The 20,830-nt window shown below is 39.1% G+C and overlaps 1 protein-coding gene across 4 annotated transcripts in view; it reads right to left on the bottom strand.

Moving 5' to 3' along the window:
- CHM (CHM Rab escort protein) overlaps positions 1-20,830 on the bottom strand; it is a 274,974-nt gene that overhangs the window by 226,687 nt on the left and 27,457 nt on the right. For all 4 annotated transcript variants that reach the window (XM_055337921.1, XM_055337920.1, XM_055337918.1 and 1 more), the window contains one exon: positions 20,304-20,370. In XM_055337921.1, the coding sequence (XP_055193896.1) occupies positions 20,304-20,370 (67 nt within the window). The remainder of the gene's footprint in view (positions 1-20,303; positions 20,371-20,830) is intronic.

A 20,830-nucleotide genomic window follows, 5' to 3' on the forward strand; every position in this document is an offset into this window, starting at 1 on the left:
ACCATTCCCACTGGGGTGAGGTGGTATCTCATTGTGATTTTGATTTGTATGTCCCTGATGCCCAGTAAAGCGGAGCATTTTCTCATGTGCTTGTAGGACAGGTCTATGTCATCCTCTGTGAAATTTTTGTTCATGTCTGGCCCATTTCATGATTGGATTGTTTGTTTCTTTGATGCTGAGTTTCATAAGTTCTTTAGAGATCATGGATACTAGCCCTTTATCTGATAGCTCATTTGCAAATATTTTCTCCCATTCTGTAGGTTGTCTTTTAGTTTTGTTGACTGTTTCATTAGCAGTGCAGAAGCTTTTTATTTTGATGAAGTCCCAATAATTCATCTTTGCTATTGTTTCTCTTGCCCTAATAGATGTATCTTGCAGGAACTTGCTGTGGCCAAGTTCAAAAAGGCTGTTGCCTGTGTTATCTAGGATTTTGATGGAATCTTGTCTCCCATTTAGATATTTCATCCATTTTGAGTTTATCTTTGTGTATGCTGTAAGAGAATGGTCTAGTGTAATTCTTCTGCATGTGGATGTCCAATTTTCCCAGCACAATTTATTGAAGAGACTGTTTTTCTTCCAGTGGTTAGGCTTTCCTGCTTTGTAGAATATTAGTTAACCATAAAGTTCAGGGTCCACTTCTGGATTCTCTATTCTGTTCCATTCATCTATGTGTCTGTTTTTGTGCCAGTACCACACTGTCTTGATGACCACAGCTTTGTAGTACAACCTGAAATCCGGCGTTGTGATGCCCCCGGCTCTGATCTTCCTTTTTTTAATATTCCCCTGGCTATTCGGGGTCTTTTCTGATTCCACACAAATCTTAAAATAATGTGTTCCAACTCTCTGAAGAAAGTCCATGGTATTTTGATAGGGATTGCATTAAATGTGTAGATTGCCCTGGGTAACATTGACATTTTCACAATATTAAACCTTCCAATCCATGAGCATGGATTATTTTTCCATCTCTTTTTGTCTTCCCCAATTTCTTTCAGAAGTTCTGTAGTTTGTAGGGTAGAGATCCTTTACCACTTTGGTTAGGTTTACCTAGGTATCTTATGCTTTTGGGTGCAATTGTCAATGGGATTGACTCCATAATTTCTCTTCCTTCAGTCTCATTGTTAGTGTAGAGAAATGCCACTGATTTCTGGGCATTGATTTTGTATCCTGCCATACTGCTGAATTGCTGTATGAATTCTATCAATCTTGGGGTGGAGGCTTTTGGGTTTTCTATGTAGAGTATCATGTCATCTGTGAAGAGGGAGAGTCTGACTTCTTTGCCAATTTGAATGCCTTTTATTTCTTTTTGTTGCCTGATGGCTGAGGCTAGGACGTCTAGTACTATGTTGGATAGCAGTGCTGAGAGTGGACATCCCTGTCTTATTCCTGATCTTAGGTGAAAGGCTCCCAGTGTTTCCCCAGGGGAATGATATTTCCTCTGGGCTTTTCGTAGATGGCTTTTAAGATGTTGAGGAATGTTCCCTCTATCCCTACACTCTGAAGAGGTTTTTTTTTGTTTTGTTTTGTTTTTTTTTTACTCTGAAGAGTTTTGATCAGGAATGGATGCTGCATTTTGTCCAATGCTTTCTCTACATCTATTGAGAAGATCATATGAATCTTGTTTTTTTCTCTTACTGATATGATCAATCACATTGATTGCTTTATGAGTGCTGAACCAGCCTTGCATCCCGGGGATAAATCCTCCTTGGTTATGGTGAATAATCTTAAAGTATTGTTGGATCCCATTGGCTAGTATCTTGTTGAGAATTTTTGCATCCATGTTCATCAGGTATATTGGTCTATAATTCTCCCTTTTGGTGGGGTCTTTGGTTTTGGAATTAAGGTGATGCTGGCCTCATAGAACAAGTTTTAGAAGTATTCCGTCTCTTTCTATCTGTTGGAAGAGCTTTATTAGAATAGGTATTTTTTCTTCTTTAAAAATTTGATAGAATTCCCCTGGGAAGCCAACTGGCCCTGGACTTTTGTGTCTTGGGAGGTTTTAGATGACTGCTTCAATATCCCCCCTGGTTATTGGCCTGTTCAGGTTTTCTATTTCTTCCTGTTCCAGTTTGGGTAGTTTGTGGTTTTCCAGAAATGCATCCATTTCTTCTAGATTGCCTAATTTATTGGCATATAGCAGCTCATACTATGTTTTTAAAATTGTTTGTATTTCCTTGGTGTAAGTAGTGATCTCTCCTTTCTCATTCATGATTTTATTAGAGTCTTCTCTCTCTTCTTTTTAATAAGGCTGGCTAATGGTTTATCTAATTAATTCCTTCAAAGAACCAACTCCTGGTTTTGTTGATCTGTTCCACAGTTCTTCTGGTCTCGATTTCATTGAGTTCTGCTCAAATCTTTATTAACTCTCTTCTTCCACGGGGTATACGATCTATTTGCTCTTTTTTCTCCAGCTCCTTTAGGTACAAGGTTAGCTTTCATATTTGAGTTCTTTCCAGTTTTTGGATGGATGCTTGTATCACGATGTATTTCCCCATCAGGACTGCTTTTTCTGTATCCCAAAGATTTTGAATGTTTGTATCTTCATTCTCATTAGTTGTCATGAATCTTTTTCATTCTTCCCTAATTTCCTGGTTGACCCTTTCATCTTTTAGCAGGATGGTCCTTAACCTCCATGTGTTTGAAGTCCTTCCAAACTTCTTCTTGTGATTTACTTCTAGTTTCAAAGCATTATGGTCTGAAAATATGCAGGGGATTATCCCAATCTTTTGGTATCGGTTAAGTCCTGATTTGTGACCCAGTATGTAGTCTATTCTGAAGAAAGTTTCATTGCACTTGAGAAGAACGTGTATTCAGTTGCATTTTGATGTAAAGTTCTGTAAATATCTGTGAAATCCATGTGGTCCAGTATATCATTTAAAGCTCTCGTTTCTTTTGAGATGTTGTGCTTAGAAGACCTGTTGATTATAGAAAGCGCTATATTCAAGTCACCAAATATAAGTGTATTATTATCTAAGTATGTCTTAATTTTGGTTATTAATTGATATTCTTGGCAGCTCCCACATTCAGGGCATAAATATTCATGATAATTAGGTCCTCCTTTTGGATAGATCCTTTAAGTATGATATAGTGTCCCTCTTCATCTTTTACTACAGTCTTTGGGATAAACTTTAATTTATCAGATAGAAGGATGACTACCCCTGCTTCTTTTGAGGACCATTTGAATGGTAAATGGTTTTCCAACCTTTTATCTTCAGGCTGTAGGTGTCCTTTTGTCTAAAATGAGTCTCTTATAGACAGAAAATAGATGGGTCTTCCTTTTTTATCCAGTCTGAAACCCTGCGCCTTTTGATGGGGTCATTAAGCCCAGTCATGTTCAGGCTTACTACTGAAAGATATGAATTCAGTGTCATCATAATATTTATTCAGTCCCTGTTTTTGTGGATTGCTTCCTTGGACTTCCTCTTTCTTTTACGGATTCCCCCTTAATATTTCTTGCAGAGCTGGTATGGTGGTCACATATTCTTTCAGTTTCTGCCTATCTTGGAAGCTCTTTATCTCTCCTTCTATTCTGAATGAGAGCCTTGCTGGATAAAGTATTCTTGGCTGCATGTTCTTCTCATTTAGGACTCTGAATATATCCTACCAGCCCTTTCTGGCCTGCCAGGTCTCTGTGGAGAGGTCTGCTGTTAACCTCATGCTTCTCCCCATAAAGATTAGGGATTTCTTGTCTCTTACTGCTTTAAGGATCTTCTCTTTATCTTTGGAATTTGCAAGTTTCATTATTAATTGTTGAGGTGTTGAGCCGTTTTTATTTATTTTAGCAGGGGATCTCTCTATCTCCTGGATCTGAATGCCTGTTGACCTCTCCAAGTTAGGGAAGTTCCCAGCTATGATTTGTTCAAATACATATTCTGGACCTCTGTCCCTTTTGGCGCTGTCGGGAACCCAAATTAAACGAAGAGTTTTTCCTTCTGAGGCTGTCATTTATTTCCCTTTACCTTTCCTCATGATCTTTTCATTGTTCTTCTCTTTTTTCCTCAATTTCCTTCCTTGCCATCACCTTGTCTTCCTTGTCACTCATTCATTCTTCTATCCTGTTAACCCTCATCATTAGGACCTCCAGTTTGGATTGCATCTCATTTAATTGATTTTTAATTTCGGCCTGATTAGATCTAAATTCTGCAGTCGTGAAGTCTCTTGAATCCTTTATGCTTTTTTTCTAGAGCCACCAGTAGCTTTATAATTGTGCTTCTGAATTGGCTTTCTGACATTGAATTGTAATCCAAATTCTGTAACTCTGTGGGAGAGAGGACTGTTTCTGATTCTTTCTTTTGTGGTGAGGTTTTCCTTCTAGTCATTTTGCTCAGGGCAGAGTGGCCAAAAACAAGTTGTACTGGAAAAAGGAGAAAAAGAGAAAGAAAAATGGGGGGAGGGGGGACAAACAGAAAACAAAAAACAAGGGAGAGTATCCTCTGATTTTATATACTATAAATCCCTTGACTTCCCCTGGAACATTGTGATGCTGCTTGGTCAAGAAGTTGCTTTTCCCCTATCCTCATAGTTGGTCTTCTGGGGAAGGGGCCTGCTGTGATGATCAGGTGTGTACACCTGGGGGAGCTGCCCAGCCACCTGCCAGATGCAAGGCTCAGTGGGAACTGTTTATCCTGTGAGGTCCCTGCTCAGACCCAGGTACAAGGTGACACCCCGAAGAACAACAACAGTTGGGGAGGCCAGCTCTCCAACTCTGGACTCAACTCCTGCATTAACTACTGCAGCTCCCAGTCTGAAGGGGCTTGGATGCTCCGAGGGCGGGGGGACACCAATCTGCATAGCTCGGGACCGCCCAGTGGCAGGAGCATCCTTGCTGTCCTGTGTCCTCCCGTCCTCTGCCTGTCCCAGGGGGAGTGCCAGATCTTGAGCTGTGTCACCCTGCGCCCTTGGCTCCGGGGCCTGCGCTGCTGGAATCGCCCTCCTGTGGCCCTCGCAGCCCCCTCTGCCAGGAGCTGCAGCCTGAGCCACTGCCTGAGTTGCTCCCAGAGCCCTGCTGGGAGTGCCCTCTGGCCCTTTAGGGAGCTCAGCCTACAGTGTGTGGTGCGCTCTCCCCTGGGGCGCAGTTCCTCTGTTAGTGCCCCTGGGAGCCTGAGGGCATCCTTGCCTCTCCTGGGATCCTGCCAGAGCTCTATGTGAGTGCCTTTCCGTCTGGGAAGATTGGTGAAGCTCCTGCTTCTCCGGGACAGGGCTTTCCTGTCCTGGGGGCACTCACCGCTTGGCCTTAGCCCGGCTCCTCGTGGGGCCGCTCCCCCTTGGATGCCTTTTGTTTCTTTATTCCACCCCCCATCTTCCTACCGTGATAGAAGTGTGAACTCTTCTCACTGTAGCATTCCAGCTGTTCTCTCTTTAAATCTCAAGCTGAATTCGTAGGTTTTCAGGATGATTTGAAAGTTATCTAGGAAATTTGGTGGGAACAGGTGACTTGAAGACCCTACTCTTCCACCATCTTAATTGGAGCTTTTTAATAAATCCTTCGTGTTCATGTGTGTTCTCATCAAGATGAAAACATTTAGTTAACTAATGATCATTTTTTTAAAAAGCAACTGAAGAGATTAGAGTTCAACAAAACATATTTTGAAAAAAGTTGCCTTAATTCATATTAATGGGAAGAAAAAAAATAGGATAATACACATTATAGATCATTTTCCATTCACTACCACTTAATGTTCACAAGAATCCTGAGAGAGTTCGTGCTATAATTACCCACATTTTGCAATTAGGAAGGAAAACAACAACAACAATTAAGAAGTTCAGCATCTTACTTAACTCATTCAGCTAGGAAATGCCCTGGATTTAAGCCCAGGGCATATCAGACCCCAAAGTCTACTCTTTCCACTATATGCACTGTCCTTTATAATCTTTAAATTTATAAATGTAAGCATATAATAAATATCCCAGAATCTAAGTTATTCTAAGTAAAGGCAATGAATCTGTTTACAGACATTAGACAGAATGAAGTCAAATTTTTGTTCTGCTTCTCCAATTCATCTGGACAATAAAAATGGGAAAATATTTCACGACTATTTCTACTCTAATGCCAGAGTTGGAGAGACTATATTCATTTCCAGGACCTAAAATACAACCAATTTTATTGCATTTCTCAACTTTAATGTGTGCAAATATCTTTCTGTATATGATAAAAGTAGGAAAATAATAGTGTGGTATGTCTACTAGTATTGATTTACCTGCTATTAAAGAGTACGATATACTATGCACATTAGAAGAGAATCTATTCCATTTAAATTGATTGGAATACTATAAAGAATCATGACACGTTTTAACCTTCCTGGTTGACAAATAACAAACAAGAGAATATATTGGATTTACTCCCTACACAAATTCTCCTTTACTAAAATCTCCACATACCCGATATATAAGAAAGCCAAGTTCCTTTCACAATCCACTCACTCATTCCAAGATCAAACAGGTGGAGCCTTGGTGGTAGAGTATGCAGATGCAATTCTAATGTTACAGAGGAAGACCAGCCCTTACTTGGTTTTAAAAGCATCCCATAAGGTTACATTCAGTTGCTTTGGCAGTCAAATCAGTCTCCCAGAATCAAATATTCCAGGCTGAGTCCCCAGTAATTAGGGCTAGACAGAGACCTTCCTATGTTGACAGTTATTAGTCACTGACACTAGTCTACCCACTCAAATCCATTTTTAGACAACCAAACTAGGTAGATGAGTATGTAATGTACAGAAACAGCCCTTAATTCTTGTTTTTCACTGTGATCTCATTTATTCTTTACTGACTCAACTATCACTCCTCTGCTGATGGCTTACAAATTGCTATAGCCCATCTGAGAATCTCTGGTAAGCCCCAAACTCAGCTATTTTGGGGCTGAAACTACAGATGAATCATCAGCTTACTGGACAACTCCATTAATTAAATATCCCTGATTAACTTGAATCTCTACATGTTGAAAAGTTAATTTTATTATCTTTTACCCACCCCCATGTACATCTTACTGGGCCCCTGCAGTGACTTTTCAAGGTAAGTTGTACACTAGCCACATCTTACAGTTGATGAAAACAACTTGATATAACTAATCATTGTCAGAGTCACTATGTGAATTAGGTCTTTTGACCATCAAGTCCAGTATTTGCGTCTATTTTCCAATCCTACAGCTTATCTTGGAGAAAAAACACAGGCTTTGTTTTCAAATGGACCTGGGTTTAAATCCTGGTTCTTCCCCTAACAGACATGTGACATTAGACAAGCTATTTCAATTCTCTTAATTTGTTTCCTTATCTCCCAAAGGGGAAAAATTATACTTCTTTTAGAGAAAAGTATTAAGAATTAAATAACAATATTTATAAACTACTTAACACAGTACCAACCAAATATTCCATAAATGTTAGCTATCATTATTATATCACGTCATCTCTTAATAGTATACAACATGTAGAATGCTAGATTAGGTTAAGCAAATTAAAATTACTTTCACTCATAAATTAGTGCCACAGACATCTTGAGATCTCTTTAACATGAGAGAATATGGAAAGGAGAAAACTAGGGAAGCCTGGGTGGCTCTCAGTGGTTGAGCATCTGCCTTTGGCTCAGGGCATGATTCCGGAGTCTGGGATCAAGTCCCACATCAGGCTCCCTGCAGAGAACCCACTTCCCCCTCTGCCTATGTCCCTGCGTCTCTCATGAATAAATAAATAAAACATTTAAAAAAAAAGGAAAAGTGAAAACTAGGGCAACACTTGATTCTTTAATATCTCATATACATTTTTTCCCACCCCTACAGGAGACCACTGTTTTTTCCTTTATCCAAATAATAGAAGGTAGAGGACTTCTGCAAGATGGTAACATAGGAAGATCCTTAAATTCATCTCTTCCCAAGTACACACCAAATGTATAGTTACATTTGGATCATTTCCTTCTGAAATATATCTGAAAACTAGATGAGCTGCTTATCCACAACAAAGAATAAAAAAAAAAACTGCAACCAGATAATAGGAGAGGCAGAGACACAATCTTGCCAAAACATTACCTATCCTGATGCTGGGACATGCAATAAAAAGGGATCTCACAAGTCCAGTGCTTTTCAATATGTACATACTACTAAGCATTAACTACTTACTAATCAACAATTATTTAAAGACAAATGGACTAAATTCTCTTAACAAAAGACACAGAGTTCCTGAAGAATGGATAAAAGCACAAAACCACCTATGGGTGCCTAGGTGGCTCAGTCGATTAAGCGTCTACCTTCAGCTCTGGTCATGATCTCAGGGTCCTGGGATTAAGCCCCACATTGGGCTCCTTGCTCATTGGGGAGTCTGCTTCTCCCTCTCCCCTAACCCCTCCCCTCCCTTGTGCTCTATTTCAAATAAATAAATATTTAAACAACAACAAAACAAAAGATGATCTACATACTGCATAAAACAGACTCATTTCACAAGGAAGGACAAAGACTGAAAGTGAATTAATAAATTATATTAATAAAGTATATTGCATGCAAATGGAAACAAAATGATGCTATAGCTATACTTATATCACACAATTTTTTATTTTTTAATTTACTTTTTTATTTAAATTCAATTAGCTAACATATAGTGTATCATTAGTTTCAAATGCAGAGTTCATTAATTCATCACTTGTATATAACACCCAGGGCTCATTACATCACATGCCCTCCTTAATGCCCATCATCCAGTTAGCCCATCTGCCCAACCATCTCCACTCCAGCAACCCTGTTTCCTATAGTTAAGAGTCTCTTATGGTTTATCTGTTATTTTTTTGCCCTGTTATTACTTGTTTATTTAAATTCAATTAATTAATATATATTAGTTTCAGAAGTAAAGGTCAGTAACTCATCAATCTTATAGAATACCCAGTGCTCATTACATCATGTGTCATCCTTAATGTCTATCTCCCAGCTACCCCATTCTCCCAACCCATTCCCCTCCAGCAACCCTGTTTGTTTCCTATGATTAAGAGTCTCATATGATTTGTCTCCCTCTCTGATTTCATCTTATTTTAAAAAATAGACTTTAAAACAAAGAATGTAATAAAAGACCAAGAGGGATACTACATAATGATAAAGGTGTCAATCCAGCAAAAAAATTATATATGCACCCACCATAAGAGCACCAAAAGATACAAAGCAAATGTTAGCAGACCTAAAGGAAGTAATGGCAGCAATACAATAATAGTGACGGACTAACACCCCACATACGCCAATGGATAGATCCTCCACACAGAAAATCAAGAAGGAAAAATTGGCCTTCGCTAACATATTAGACAAAGTGGACTTAAATGACATATATAGAACTTGCATTCATTCCAAAGCAGCAATTCTCAAGTGCATGTGGAATGTTTTGCAAAACAGATCACATATTAAGCCACAAGTCTCAATAAATTTAAGACTAAAATTATATCAAACATCTTTTCCAGCCACAATAATGTAAAACTATGAATTACAAGAAGAAAGCTGGAAAAAAAATCATGAACATGTGGAGATTAAACAACATACTGCTGAACAACCAATGGGTCAATGAGGATGTCAAAAAATACACTGAGACATGAGGCACCTGGCTGGCTCAGTTGGTGAAGCATATGACAATTGACCTCAGGGTTGTGGGTTCAAATCCCACATTGAGTGTAGAGGTTACTTTAAAAAAAATAAAATCTTTAAAAAAGAATACACTGAGAGGCAGAAGAAAAATAAATCAAGGAATCAATCCCATTTACAATTGCAACAAAAAACTTAAGATACCTAGGAATGAACCTAACCAAAAAGGCAAAAGATCTGTATGCCAAAAACTATAGAACACTTATGAAAGACATTGAGGAACACATAAAGAAATAGAAAAACATTCCATGCTCATGGACTGGAAGAACATATATTGTTAAAATGTATATGCTACCCAAAGCAATCTACACATCAATTCAATCCCTATCAAAATACCATCAACATTTTTCATACAGCTGGAACAACTCTAAAATTTACATGGAACAAGAAAAGACCTCAGCCAAAGGAATGTTGAAAACGAAAACCAAAGCTGGCAGTATCAGAATGCTGGACTTCATCAACCACTATTACAAAGAAAGCTATAATCATTAAGACAGTATGGTATTGGCACAAAACAGACACATAGATCACTGGAACAGAATAAAGAACCCAGAAATGGACCCAAAACTATATGGTCAAATAATATTCAACAAAGAATGTCCAATGGAAAAAAAAAACAGTCTCTTCAAGAAATGGTGCTGGGAAAATTGGATAGCCACATGCAAAAGAAAGAAACTGGGCCACTTTCTTACAATATACACAAAAACAAACTCAAAATGGATGAAAGAGCTAAATTTGAGATAGGAAACCATCAAAATCCTAGAGGAAAAAACAGGCATCAACCACTATGACCTTGGCCACAGCAACTTCTTGCTAGACAGGTCTTCAAAAGCAAGGGAAACAAAAGCAAAAATGAACTATTGGGACTTCATCAAGATAAAAACTTTTGCACAGCAAAGGAAACAATCAACAAAACTAAAAGGGAACCTACAGAATGGGAGAAGATATTTGCAACTGTCTTATCAGATACAGGGCTAGTATCCAAGATCTATAAAGAAGTTATCAAACTCAACATCCAAAAAACAAGCCAGGCAAGAAATGGGCAAAAGACATGAACAGATACTTCTCCAAAGAAGACATACAAATGGCCAACAGACACATGAAAAAAATGTTCAACATCATTCAGCATCAGAGAAGTACAAATCAAAACCACAATGAGGGGAGGAGGGGCAAGATGGTGGAAGAGTAGGGTCCCCAAATCACCTGTCCCCACCAAATTACCTAGATAACCTTCAAATCATCCTGAAAATCTACGAATTCGGCCTGAGATTTAAAGAGAGAAAAGCTGGAATGCTACAGAGAAGAGGTCACACTTCTATCAAGGTAGGAAGGGGGGGGAGATAAAGAAACAAAAGGCATCCAAGGGGGAGGTGCCCCGCAAGGAGCCGGGCTAAGGCCGGGGTAAGTGCCCCCAGGACAGGAAGGCACTGTCCCAGAGAAGCAGGAGCTTCAAGTTCAACAATCTTCCCAGGCGGAAAGGCCCTCACAAGGAGTTAGAGCAGGACCCCAGGAGGGCAGGGATGGCCTCAGGCTCCGTGGGACACTAACAGACACCTGCGCCCCGGGGAAAGTGCGCCAAGCTCCCTAAAGGGCTGCAGAGCACGCACACATTCACCCAGGAGCAGCTCCAAGGGGCTCGGGCTGCAGCTCCCCAAGAGGGGGCTGCATGTCCTGGGAGCAGCTCGGAGGCAGCTCAGGCAGAGGAAGAGGCTCTGTGCGGAGGGGGCTGCACAGCTCTGGGAGCAGCTCCTAGGGGCTCGGGCGCCGGCTCCCCAGAGAGGCACAGAGGCCGCTGCACGGCCTGACCACAGCGCAGGCCCTGGAGCACAGGGCTCAAGGACACAGCCCAGGATCCGACCTCCCCCCGCGCCCCTCCCCCCGCCCCGCCCAGGACAGGCAGAGGCCCGGAGGGCACAGGACAGCAAGGACACTCCTGCCCCGAACTGAGCAGATCAGGAGCCCCGCCCCCGGAGCATCCAGGCCCCTGCAGACTGAGAGCTCCATATTTACTGCAGGAGCTGAATCCAGAGCTCCAGAGCTGGCCACGCCACTGTGGTAGTTCCTCTTGGGGCCTCATGGGGTAAACAACCCCCACTGAGCCCAGCACCAGGCAGGAAGCAGAAGAGCTCCCCCAAATGCTAACACCTGAAAATCAGCAAAACAGGCCCATCCTCCAGAAGACCAGCTAGACAGACCAGTTCCAGGGGACGTCAAGGGACTTAAAGTATACAGAATCAGAAGATACTCCTCCGTGTTTTTGTTTTTTTTTTTTTTTTTTTTTTTTTTTGCTTTTTGATTTGTTTGCTTCCCCCACCACTTTTTTTTTTCTTTCTTTCCTTCTTTCTTTCTTTCTTTCTTTCTTTCTTTCTTTCCTTTCTTTCTCTTTTTCATCTTTCTTTTCTTTTTTTCTTCCTTTTTTCTTTTTTCTTTTTCTTTCCTTTCCTTCTTTCTCTCCTCTCTTTTTCTCCTGTTCCCAATACAACTTGTTTTTGGCCACTCTGCATTGAGCAAATGACTAGAAGGAAAACCTCACCTCAAAAGAAAGAACAGAAACAGTCCTCTCACCCACAGAGTTACAGAATCTGGATTACACGTCAATGTCAGAAAGCCAATTCAGAAACACTATTATACAGCTACTGGTGGCTCTAGAAAAAAGCATAAAGGGCTCAAGAGACTTCATGACTGCAAAATTTAGATCTAATAAGGCAGAAATTAAAAATCAATTGAATGAGATGCAATCCAAACTAGAAGTCCTAACGACGAGGGTTAATGAGGTGGAAGAACGAGTGAATGAAATAGAAGACAAGTTAATGGCAAAGAGGGAAACTGAGGAATAAAGAGACAGACAATTAAAAGACCATGAAGACAGATTAAGGGAAATAAATGACAGCCTAAGGAAGAAAAACCTACGTTTAATTGGGGTTCCCGAGGGCGCCGAAAGGGCCAGAGGGCCAGAATATGTATTTGAACAAATCATAGCTCAAAACTTGCCTAATCTGGGAAAGGAAAGAGGCATTCAGTTCCAGGAAATAAAGAGATCCCCCCTAAAATCAATAAAAACCATTCAACACCTCCACATTTAATAGTTAGGCTTGCAAATTCCAAAGATAAAGAGAAGATCCTTAAAGCAGCAAGAGACAAGAAATCCCTGACTTTTATGGGGAGGAGTATTAGGGTAACAGCAGACCTCTCCACAGACACCTGGCAGGCCAGAAAGGGCTGGCAGGATATATTCAGGGTCCTAAATGAGACGAACATGCAACCAAGCATATTTATCCAGCAAGGCTCTCATATAAAATGGAAGGAGAGATAAAGAGATTCCAAGACAGGCAGAAACTGAAAGAATATGTGACCTCCAAACGAGCTCTGCAAGAAATTTTAAGGGGGACTCTTAAAATTCCCCTTTAAGAAGAAGTTCAGTGGAACAATCCACAAAAACAAGGACTAAATAGATATCATGATGACACTAAACTCATCTCTGTCAATAGTAACTCTGAACATGAACGGGCTTAATGACCCCATCAAAAAGCGCAGGATGTCAGACTGGAAAAAAAGGAAGACCCATCTATTTGTTGTCTACAAGAGACTCATTTTAGACAGAAGGACACATACAGCCTGAAGATAAAAGGTTGGAAAACCATTTACCATTCAACTGGTCCTCAAAAGAAGCAGGGGTAGTCATCCTTCTATCAGATAAACTAAAATTCACCGCGAAGAGTGTAGTGAGAGATGAAGAGGGACACTATAGCATATTTAAAGGATCTATCCAACAAGAGGACTTAACAATCCTCAATATATATGCCCCGAATGTGGGAGCTGCCAAATAATTAAACCAATTAATAACAAAAGTGAAGAAATACTTAGATAATAATACACTTATACTTGGTGACTTCAATCTAGCTCTTTCTACCCACGACAGGTCGTCTAAGCAAAACATCTCCAAAGAAACGAGAGCTTTGAATGACACTGGACCAGATGGATTTCACAGATACCTATAGAACTTTACATCCAAACTCAACTGAATACACATTCTTCTCAAGTGCACATGGAACTTTCTCCAGAATAGACCACATACTGGGTCAAAATCGGGTCTGAACCTATACCAAAAGATTGGGATTGTCCCCTGCATATTCTCAGACCATAACGCCTTGAAATTAGAACTCAATCACAACAAGAAGTTTGGAAGGACCTCAAACATGTGGAGGTTAAGGACCATCCTGCTAAAAGATGAAAGGGTCAACCAGGAAATTAAGGAAGAATTAAAAAGATTCATGGAAACTAATGAGAATGAAGATACAACCGTTCAAAATCTTTGGGATGCAGCAAAAGTAGTCCTGAGGGGGAAACACATCGCAATAGAAGCATCCATTCAAAAACTGGAAAGAACTCAAATACAAAAGCTAACCTTACACATAAAGGAGCTAGAGAAAAAACAGCAAATAGATCCTACACTCAGCGGAAAAAAAGAGTTACTTAAGATTCGAGCAGAACTCAACGAAATCGAGACCAGAAGAACTCTGGAACAGATCAACAAAACGAGGAGTTGGTTCTTTGAAAGAATTAATAAGATAGATAAACCATTAGCCAGCCTTATTAAAAAGAAGAGAGAGAAGACTCAAATTAATAAAATTATGAATGAGAAGGAGAGATCACTACCAACAACTAGGAAATACAAACGATTTTAAAAACATATTATGAACAGCTCTACGCCAATAAATTAGGCAATCTAGAAGAAATGGATGCATTGCTGGAAAACCACAAACTACCAAAACTGGAACAGGAAGAAATAGAAAACCTGAACAGGCCAATAACCAGGGAGGAAATTGAAGCAGTCATCAAAAACCTTCCAAGACTCAAAACTCCAGGGCCGGATGGCTTCCCTGGGGAATTCTATTAAACGTTTAAAGAAGAAACCATACCTATTCTACTAAAGCTGTTTGGAAAGATAGAAAGAGATGGAGTACTTCCAAACTCATTCTATGAGGCCAGCATCACCTTAATTCCAAAACCAGACAAAGATCCCACCAAAAAGGAGAATTACAGACCAATATCCCTGATAAACATGGATGCAAAAATTCTCAACAAGATCCTAGCCAATACGATCCAACAGTACATTAGGAAATTATTCACCATGACCAAGTACGATTTATCCCCGGGACACAACGCTGGTTCAACACTCGTAAAACAATCAATGTGATTCATCATATCAGATAGAGACAAACCAAGAACCATATGATCCTCTCATTAGATGCAGAGAAAGCATTTGACAAAATACAGCATCCATTCCTGATCAAAACTCTTCAGAGTGTAGGGATGGAGGGAACATTCCTCAACATCTTAAAAGCCATCTACGAAAAGCCCACAGCAAATATCATTCTCAATGGCGAAGCACTGGGAGCCTTTCCCCTAAGATCAGGAACAAGACAGGGATGTCCACTCTCACCACTGCTTTTCAACATAGCACTGGAAGGTCTAGCCTCAGCAATCAGACAACAAAAAGAGATTAAAGGCATTCAAATTGGCAAAGAAGAAGTCAAACTCTCCCTCTTCGCCGATGACATGATACTCTACATAGAAAACCCAAAAGCCTCTACCCAAAGATTGCTAGAACTCATACAGCAATTTGGCAGTGTGGCAGGATATAAAACCAATGCCCAGATATCAATGGCATTTCTATACACTAACAATGAGACTGAAGAAAGAGAAATGAAGGAGTCAATCCCATTTACAATTGCACCCAAAAGCATAAAATACCTAGGAATAAACCTAACCAAAGAGGTGAAGGATCTATACCCTAAAAACTATAGAACACTTCTGAAAGAAATTGAGAAAGACACAAAGAGATGGAAAAATATTCCATGCTCATGGATTGGCAGAATTAATATTGTGAAAATGTCAATGTTACCCAGGGCAATTTACATGTCAATGCAATCCCTATCAAAATACCATGGACTTTCTTCAGAGAGTTGGAACAAATTATTTTAAGATTTGTGTGGAATCAGAAAAGACCCTGAATAGCCAGGGGAATATTAAAAAAGAAAACCACAGCTGGGGGCATTACAATGCCAGATTTCAGGTTGTATTACAAAGCTGTGGTCATCAAGACAGTGTGGTACTGGCACAAAAACAGACACATAGAACAATGGAACAGAATAGAGAACCCAGAAGTGGACCCTGAACTTTATGGTCAACTAATATTCGATAAAGGAGGAAAGACTATCCACTGGAAGAAAGTCTCTTCAATAAATGGTGCTGGTAAAATTGGACATCCACATGCAGAGGAATGAAACTAGACCACTCTCTTGCACCATACACAAAGATAAACTCAAAATGGATGAAAGATCTAAATGGGAGACAAGATTCCATCAAAATCCTAGAGGAGAACACAGGCAACACCCTTCTTGAACTCAGCCACAGTAACTTCTTGCAAGATACATCCACAAAGGCAAAAGAAACAAAAGCAAAAATGAATTATTGGGACTTCATCAAGATAAGAAGCTTTTGCACAGCAAAGGATACAGTCAACAAAACTAAAAGACAACCTACAGAATGGGAGAAGATATTTGCAAATAACATATCAGATAAAGGGCTAGTTTCCAAGATCTATAAAGAACTTATGAAATTCAACAGCAAAGAAACAAACAATCCAATCCTGAAATGGGCAAAAGACATGAACAGAAATCTCACAGAGGAAGACATACACATTGCCAACATGCACATGACAAAATGCTCTGCATCCCTTGCCATCAGGGAAATACAAATCAAAACCACAATGAGATACCACCTCACACCAGTGAGAATGAGGAAAATTAACATGGTAGGAAACCACAAATGTTGGAGAGGATGCGGAGAAAACGGAACCCTCTTACACTGTTGGTGGGAATGTGAACTGGTGCAGCCACTCTGGAAAACTGTGTGGAGGTTCCTCAAAGAGTTAAAAATAGACCTGCCCTACGACCCAGCAATTGCACTGTTAGGGATTTACCCCAAAGATTCAGATGCAACGAAACGCCGGGACACCTGCACCCTGATGTTTGTAGCAGCAATGGCCACAATAGCCAAATTGTGGAAGGAGCCTCGGTGTCCATCGAACGATGAATGGATAAAGAAGTTGTGGTCTCTGTATATAATGGAATATTACTCAGCCATTAGAAATGACAAATACCCACCATTTGCTTCAACGTGGATGGAACTGGAGGGTATTATGCTGAGTGAATAAGTCAATCGGAGAAGGACAAACAGTGTATGTTCTCATTCATTTGGGGAATATAAATAATAGTGAAAGGGAATATAAGGAAAGGGATAAGAAATGTGTGGGAAATATCAGAAGGGAGACAGAACATAAAGACTCCTAACTCTGGAAAACGAACTAGGGGTGGTGGAAGGGGAGGAGGGGGAGGAATGGGGGTGAATGGGTGACGCGCACTGAGGGGGGCACTTGATGGGATGAGCACTGGGTGTTATTCTGTATGTTGGCAAATTGAACACCAATAAATAATAAATTATTTTAAAAAAACAGCTTTGCATTTTGCCTGCCTTTAGCATCTAATACTGACATGATATAAAAGGGAGATAATGCAGAAAAAAAAAAACCACAATGAGATACCATCTTGTATCAGTCAGAATGGCTAAAATTTACAACTCAGGGAACAACAAATGTTGGAGAGGATCCAGAAAAAGGGGAACCATCTTACACTGTTGGTGGGAATGTGAACTGGTGCAGGCATTCTGGAAGACCAGAGTATGGAAGTTACTCTCCATACTAAAGTTAAAACTAGAACTACCCTACAACACAGCAACTACACTATTAGGTATTTATCCAAAGGACACAAACAGTTATTTGAAGGCACACATGCACCCCAAGGTTTATGACAGCATTTTTCACCACAGAAGCCAAAATATGGAAAGAGACCAGATGTCCATCAATAGATGAATGCATAATTAACAGGTGGTACATATATACAATGGCAATATTACTCAGCCATCAAAAAGAATGAATCTTGCCATTTGCAATGATGTGGATATAACTAGAGGGTATTATACTCAACCAAGTAAGTCTGAGAAAGACAAATATCATGGGATTTCACTCAAATGTGGAATTTAAGAAACAAAACAGATAAATACAGGAGAAGGGAAGGAAAAATAGGAAGAAAACAGAGAAGGAGACAAGCCATAAGAGACTCCTAACTATAGGAAACAAACAGAGGGTTGCTGGAGGGGAGATGGGTGTGGGGATGGGGTAACTGGGTGATGAGCATTAAGAATGGCACTTGATGGAATGAGCACTTGGGTGTTATGCAACTAATGAATCATTAAATTCTACCTCTGAAACTAATAATACACTACATGTTAATTAAGTTGAATTTAAATTTTAAAAATAGTAAAAAAAAAAAAAGAATACATTGAGACAAATGAAAATAGAAATATACCAAAATCTATGGGTTGTAGCAAGCTGTTCTATGAAAAAAATTTATACAGATATAGGCCTACCTAAAGGAACAAGAAAAATCTCGAACAATCTAACATTGCAACTAAAGGAACTAGGAAAAAAAAAAAACTCAAAGTTAGTAGAAAGATGAAAATAATAAAGATCAAAGCAGGGGGACGCCTGGCTGGCTCAGTGGTTGAACATCTGCCTTCAGCTCAGGACAAAATCCCAGAGTTTTAGGATCGAGTCCCAAATTGTGCTCCCCACAGGGAGCCTGCTTCTCCCTCTGCCTATGTCTCTGCCTCTGTGTCTCTCATGAATAAATAAATAAAATCTTTTTAAAAAATAAAAAGATCAGAGCAGAAATAAATGAAATAGAAACTAAAAGGACAACAGAAAAGATAAGTGAAACAAAGAGCAGGTTCTTTAAAAAGGTAAACAAAACTGGCAAACATTTAAAGATTCACTAAGGAAAAAAGTAAGCTCAAATAAATTAAATCAGGAGTGGAAGAGAAGTTACACCTAGATACCACAGAAATAAAAAGGATAAGAAACTACTAAGAAAAATTATATACCACTACATATATGAAACTGCTATAAAAATTAAGATATTGGACAACATAGAATAAATGGATAAATTCCTAGAAACTTACAATCTTCCAAAACTGAACCATAAATAAATAGAAAATCTGAATAGGCCAATTTCTTTCTTTTTAAGATTTTATTTATTTATTCATGAGCTATAGAGAGAGAGGCAGACACAGGCAGAGGGAGAAGCAGGATCCTCTCAGGGAGCCCCAATGCAGGACTGGATCCCCAGGTTCCGGGATCACGCCCTGAGCCAAAGGCAGACACTCAACCACTGAGCCACCCAGACATCCCTTGAACAAATCAATTTCTAATAAAGAGATTGAATCAGATTAAAATAAAAAAAAATCCCAACAAACAAAACCCCCAAAACAGATGACTTCACAGATGAATCCTACCAAAATTCAAAGAGAACGACCTATCATTCTCCAACTCTTCCAAAAACTTAAATAGGAGAAAGCTGGCAAACTCATTTTATGAGATCACAATCACCCTTATACCAAAATCAGTCAAGGATCTACCATGAGAAGCAAAGAAAAGAGAAGAGAGAAGAAAAAAGAAATTATGGACCAGTATTCCTGATGAACATAGACACAAAAATCCTCAACAAAATAAGAGCAAACCAAATTCAACAATACATTAACATGGTAGTATACCATGATCAAGTGGGACTTCCAGAAGTATAAGGATGGTTCAACATCCACAAATCAATTAAAATGATACACGTATTAACATTATGAAGCATAAAAATATAAATATCTCAAAAGATGTAGAAAAATTATTTGGTGAAATTAACCTCCATTTATGATTACAGAACTCCCAACAAGTTGGATATATACAGAATATACCTCAAAACAACAAAGGTCTTATGTGACAAGCCCACAGCAAAAATCATACTCAGGTGAAAACCTAAAATCTTGTCCTTTAACATCAAGAACAAGACAAGAATGTTCACTATTGCCACTTTTATTCAACATAGTATTGAAGTCCTAGCCAGAGGAATTAGGCAAGAAAAAAGAGTATTGGTTGCTGAGGGGTGGAAGTTTGGGGAGGGGTGTAAAATAAGGGAATCAAGAGGCACAAACTTCCAATTATAAAATAAGTCATGAGGATGTAATGTACAGCATGATGACTATAATCAGTAATGCTGTATTGCAAATTTCAAAGACTAAGAAAGTAAATCTTAAAAGTTCCCATCACAAGAAAATATAATGTCTTAATTTTGGTAACAGATAGTAACTAGACTTATTGTGGGGATACTTCCCAATGCATAAAAGTTTCCAATCATTATGTCATACACCTGAAACTAAGATAATGTTGTAGGTCAAATATACTTGAATAACAAAGAAAATATGAAGCCCAAAATACAATAACACATACAGATTGTGTACACCCTCGCACTTATGTAAGAAAGCAAGTGTGAAGTTTCCAAGTTTCTTGGATAATTATCACTTAAAAAACAAAGTCACTAATGAGAAAAAAATTATGCTATATTTAGTTAATTCTTAAAAAAAACATCACTATTTCACAGAGTATAAATGTACAACTTGTATTTTATATATTTCACATATTTTCAGTGAAAATACATTTTTCTTAGTTTATACATGACATATATAGACTTGTGTGTATTGAAATTGCAATTTTGTATACAGATATTTACAAACTATTAAATGCTACCACTGATAAACTTACGAATCAACATGCAGAACCCTCTGGCCACTTCTTGAACATGCAGCTGCAATGATGGACTCAGGCAAACCTATAAAAACACACGCCTATATCACTTAGAATGTAGAAAAAATACATATATATGAAAATATATGAACATTACACAAATAGTTCAATGCATGACATCACTGTATAAAAAAGTTTAACAAAAGAGGAGGCTTATCCTCGTATTCAAAACTGTAACATTTATACTATTATACCACTGGATATTTGTTAAAAGAATACAACTTATACTAAAATTTTTATTATGTGGAAGAGATATATTTTTTAAATCAAGCACTTAGGGGCATCTGGGTGGTTCAGTCGGTTGGACATCTGCCTTTGACTCAGATCATGGTCCCAGGGTCCTCAGATGGAGTTCCATGTCAGTTTCCCTGATGGGTGGAGAGCTTGCTTCTCCCCCTCCCTCTGTCACTCTCCCTGCTTATGTTCTCTCCCTCAAATAAATAAATAAAATCTTTAAGAAAAAAACTCAAGCACTTAAATTTTTA

This window comes from Nyctereutes procyonoides, unplaced genomic scaffold (genome assembly GCF_905146905.1).
Source record: "Nyctereutes procyonoides isolate TBG_1078 unplaced genomic scaffold, NYPRO_anot_genome, whole genome shotgun sequence".
Lineage (NCBI taxonomy): Eukaryota > Metazoa > Chordata > Mammalia > Carnivora > Canidae > Nyctereutes > Nyctereutes procyonoides.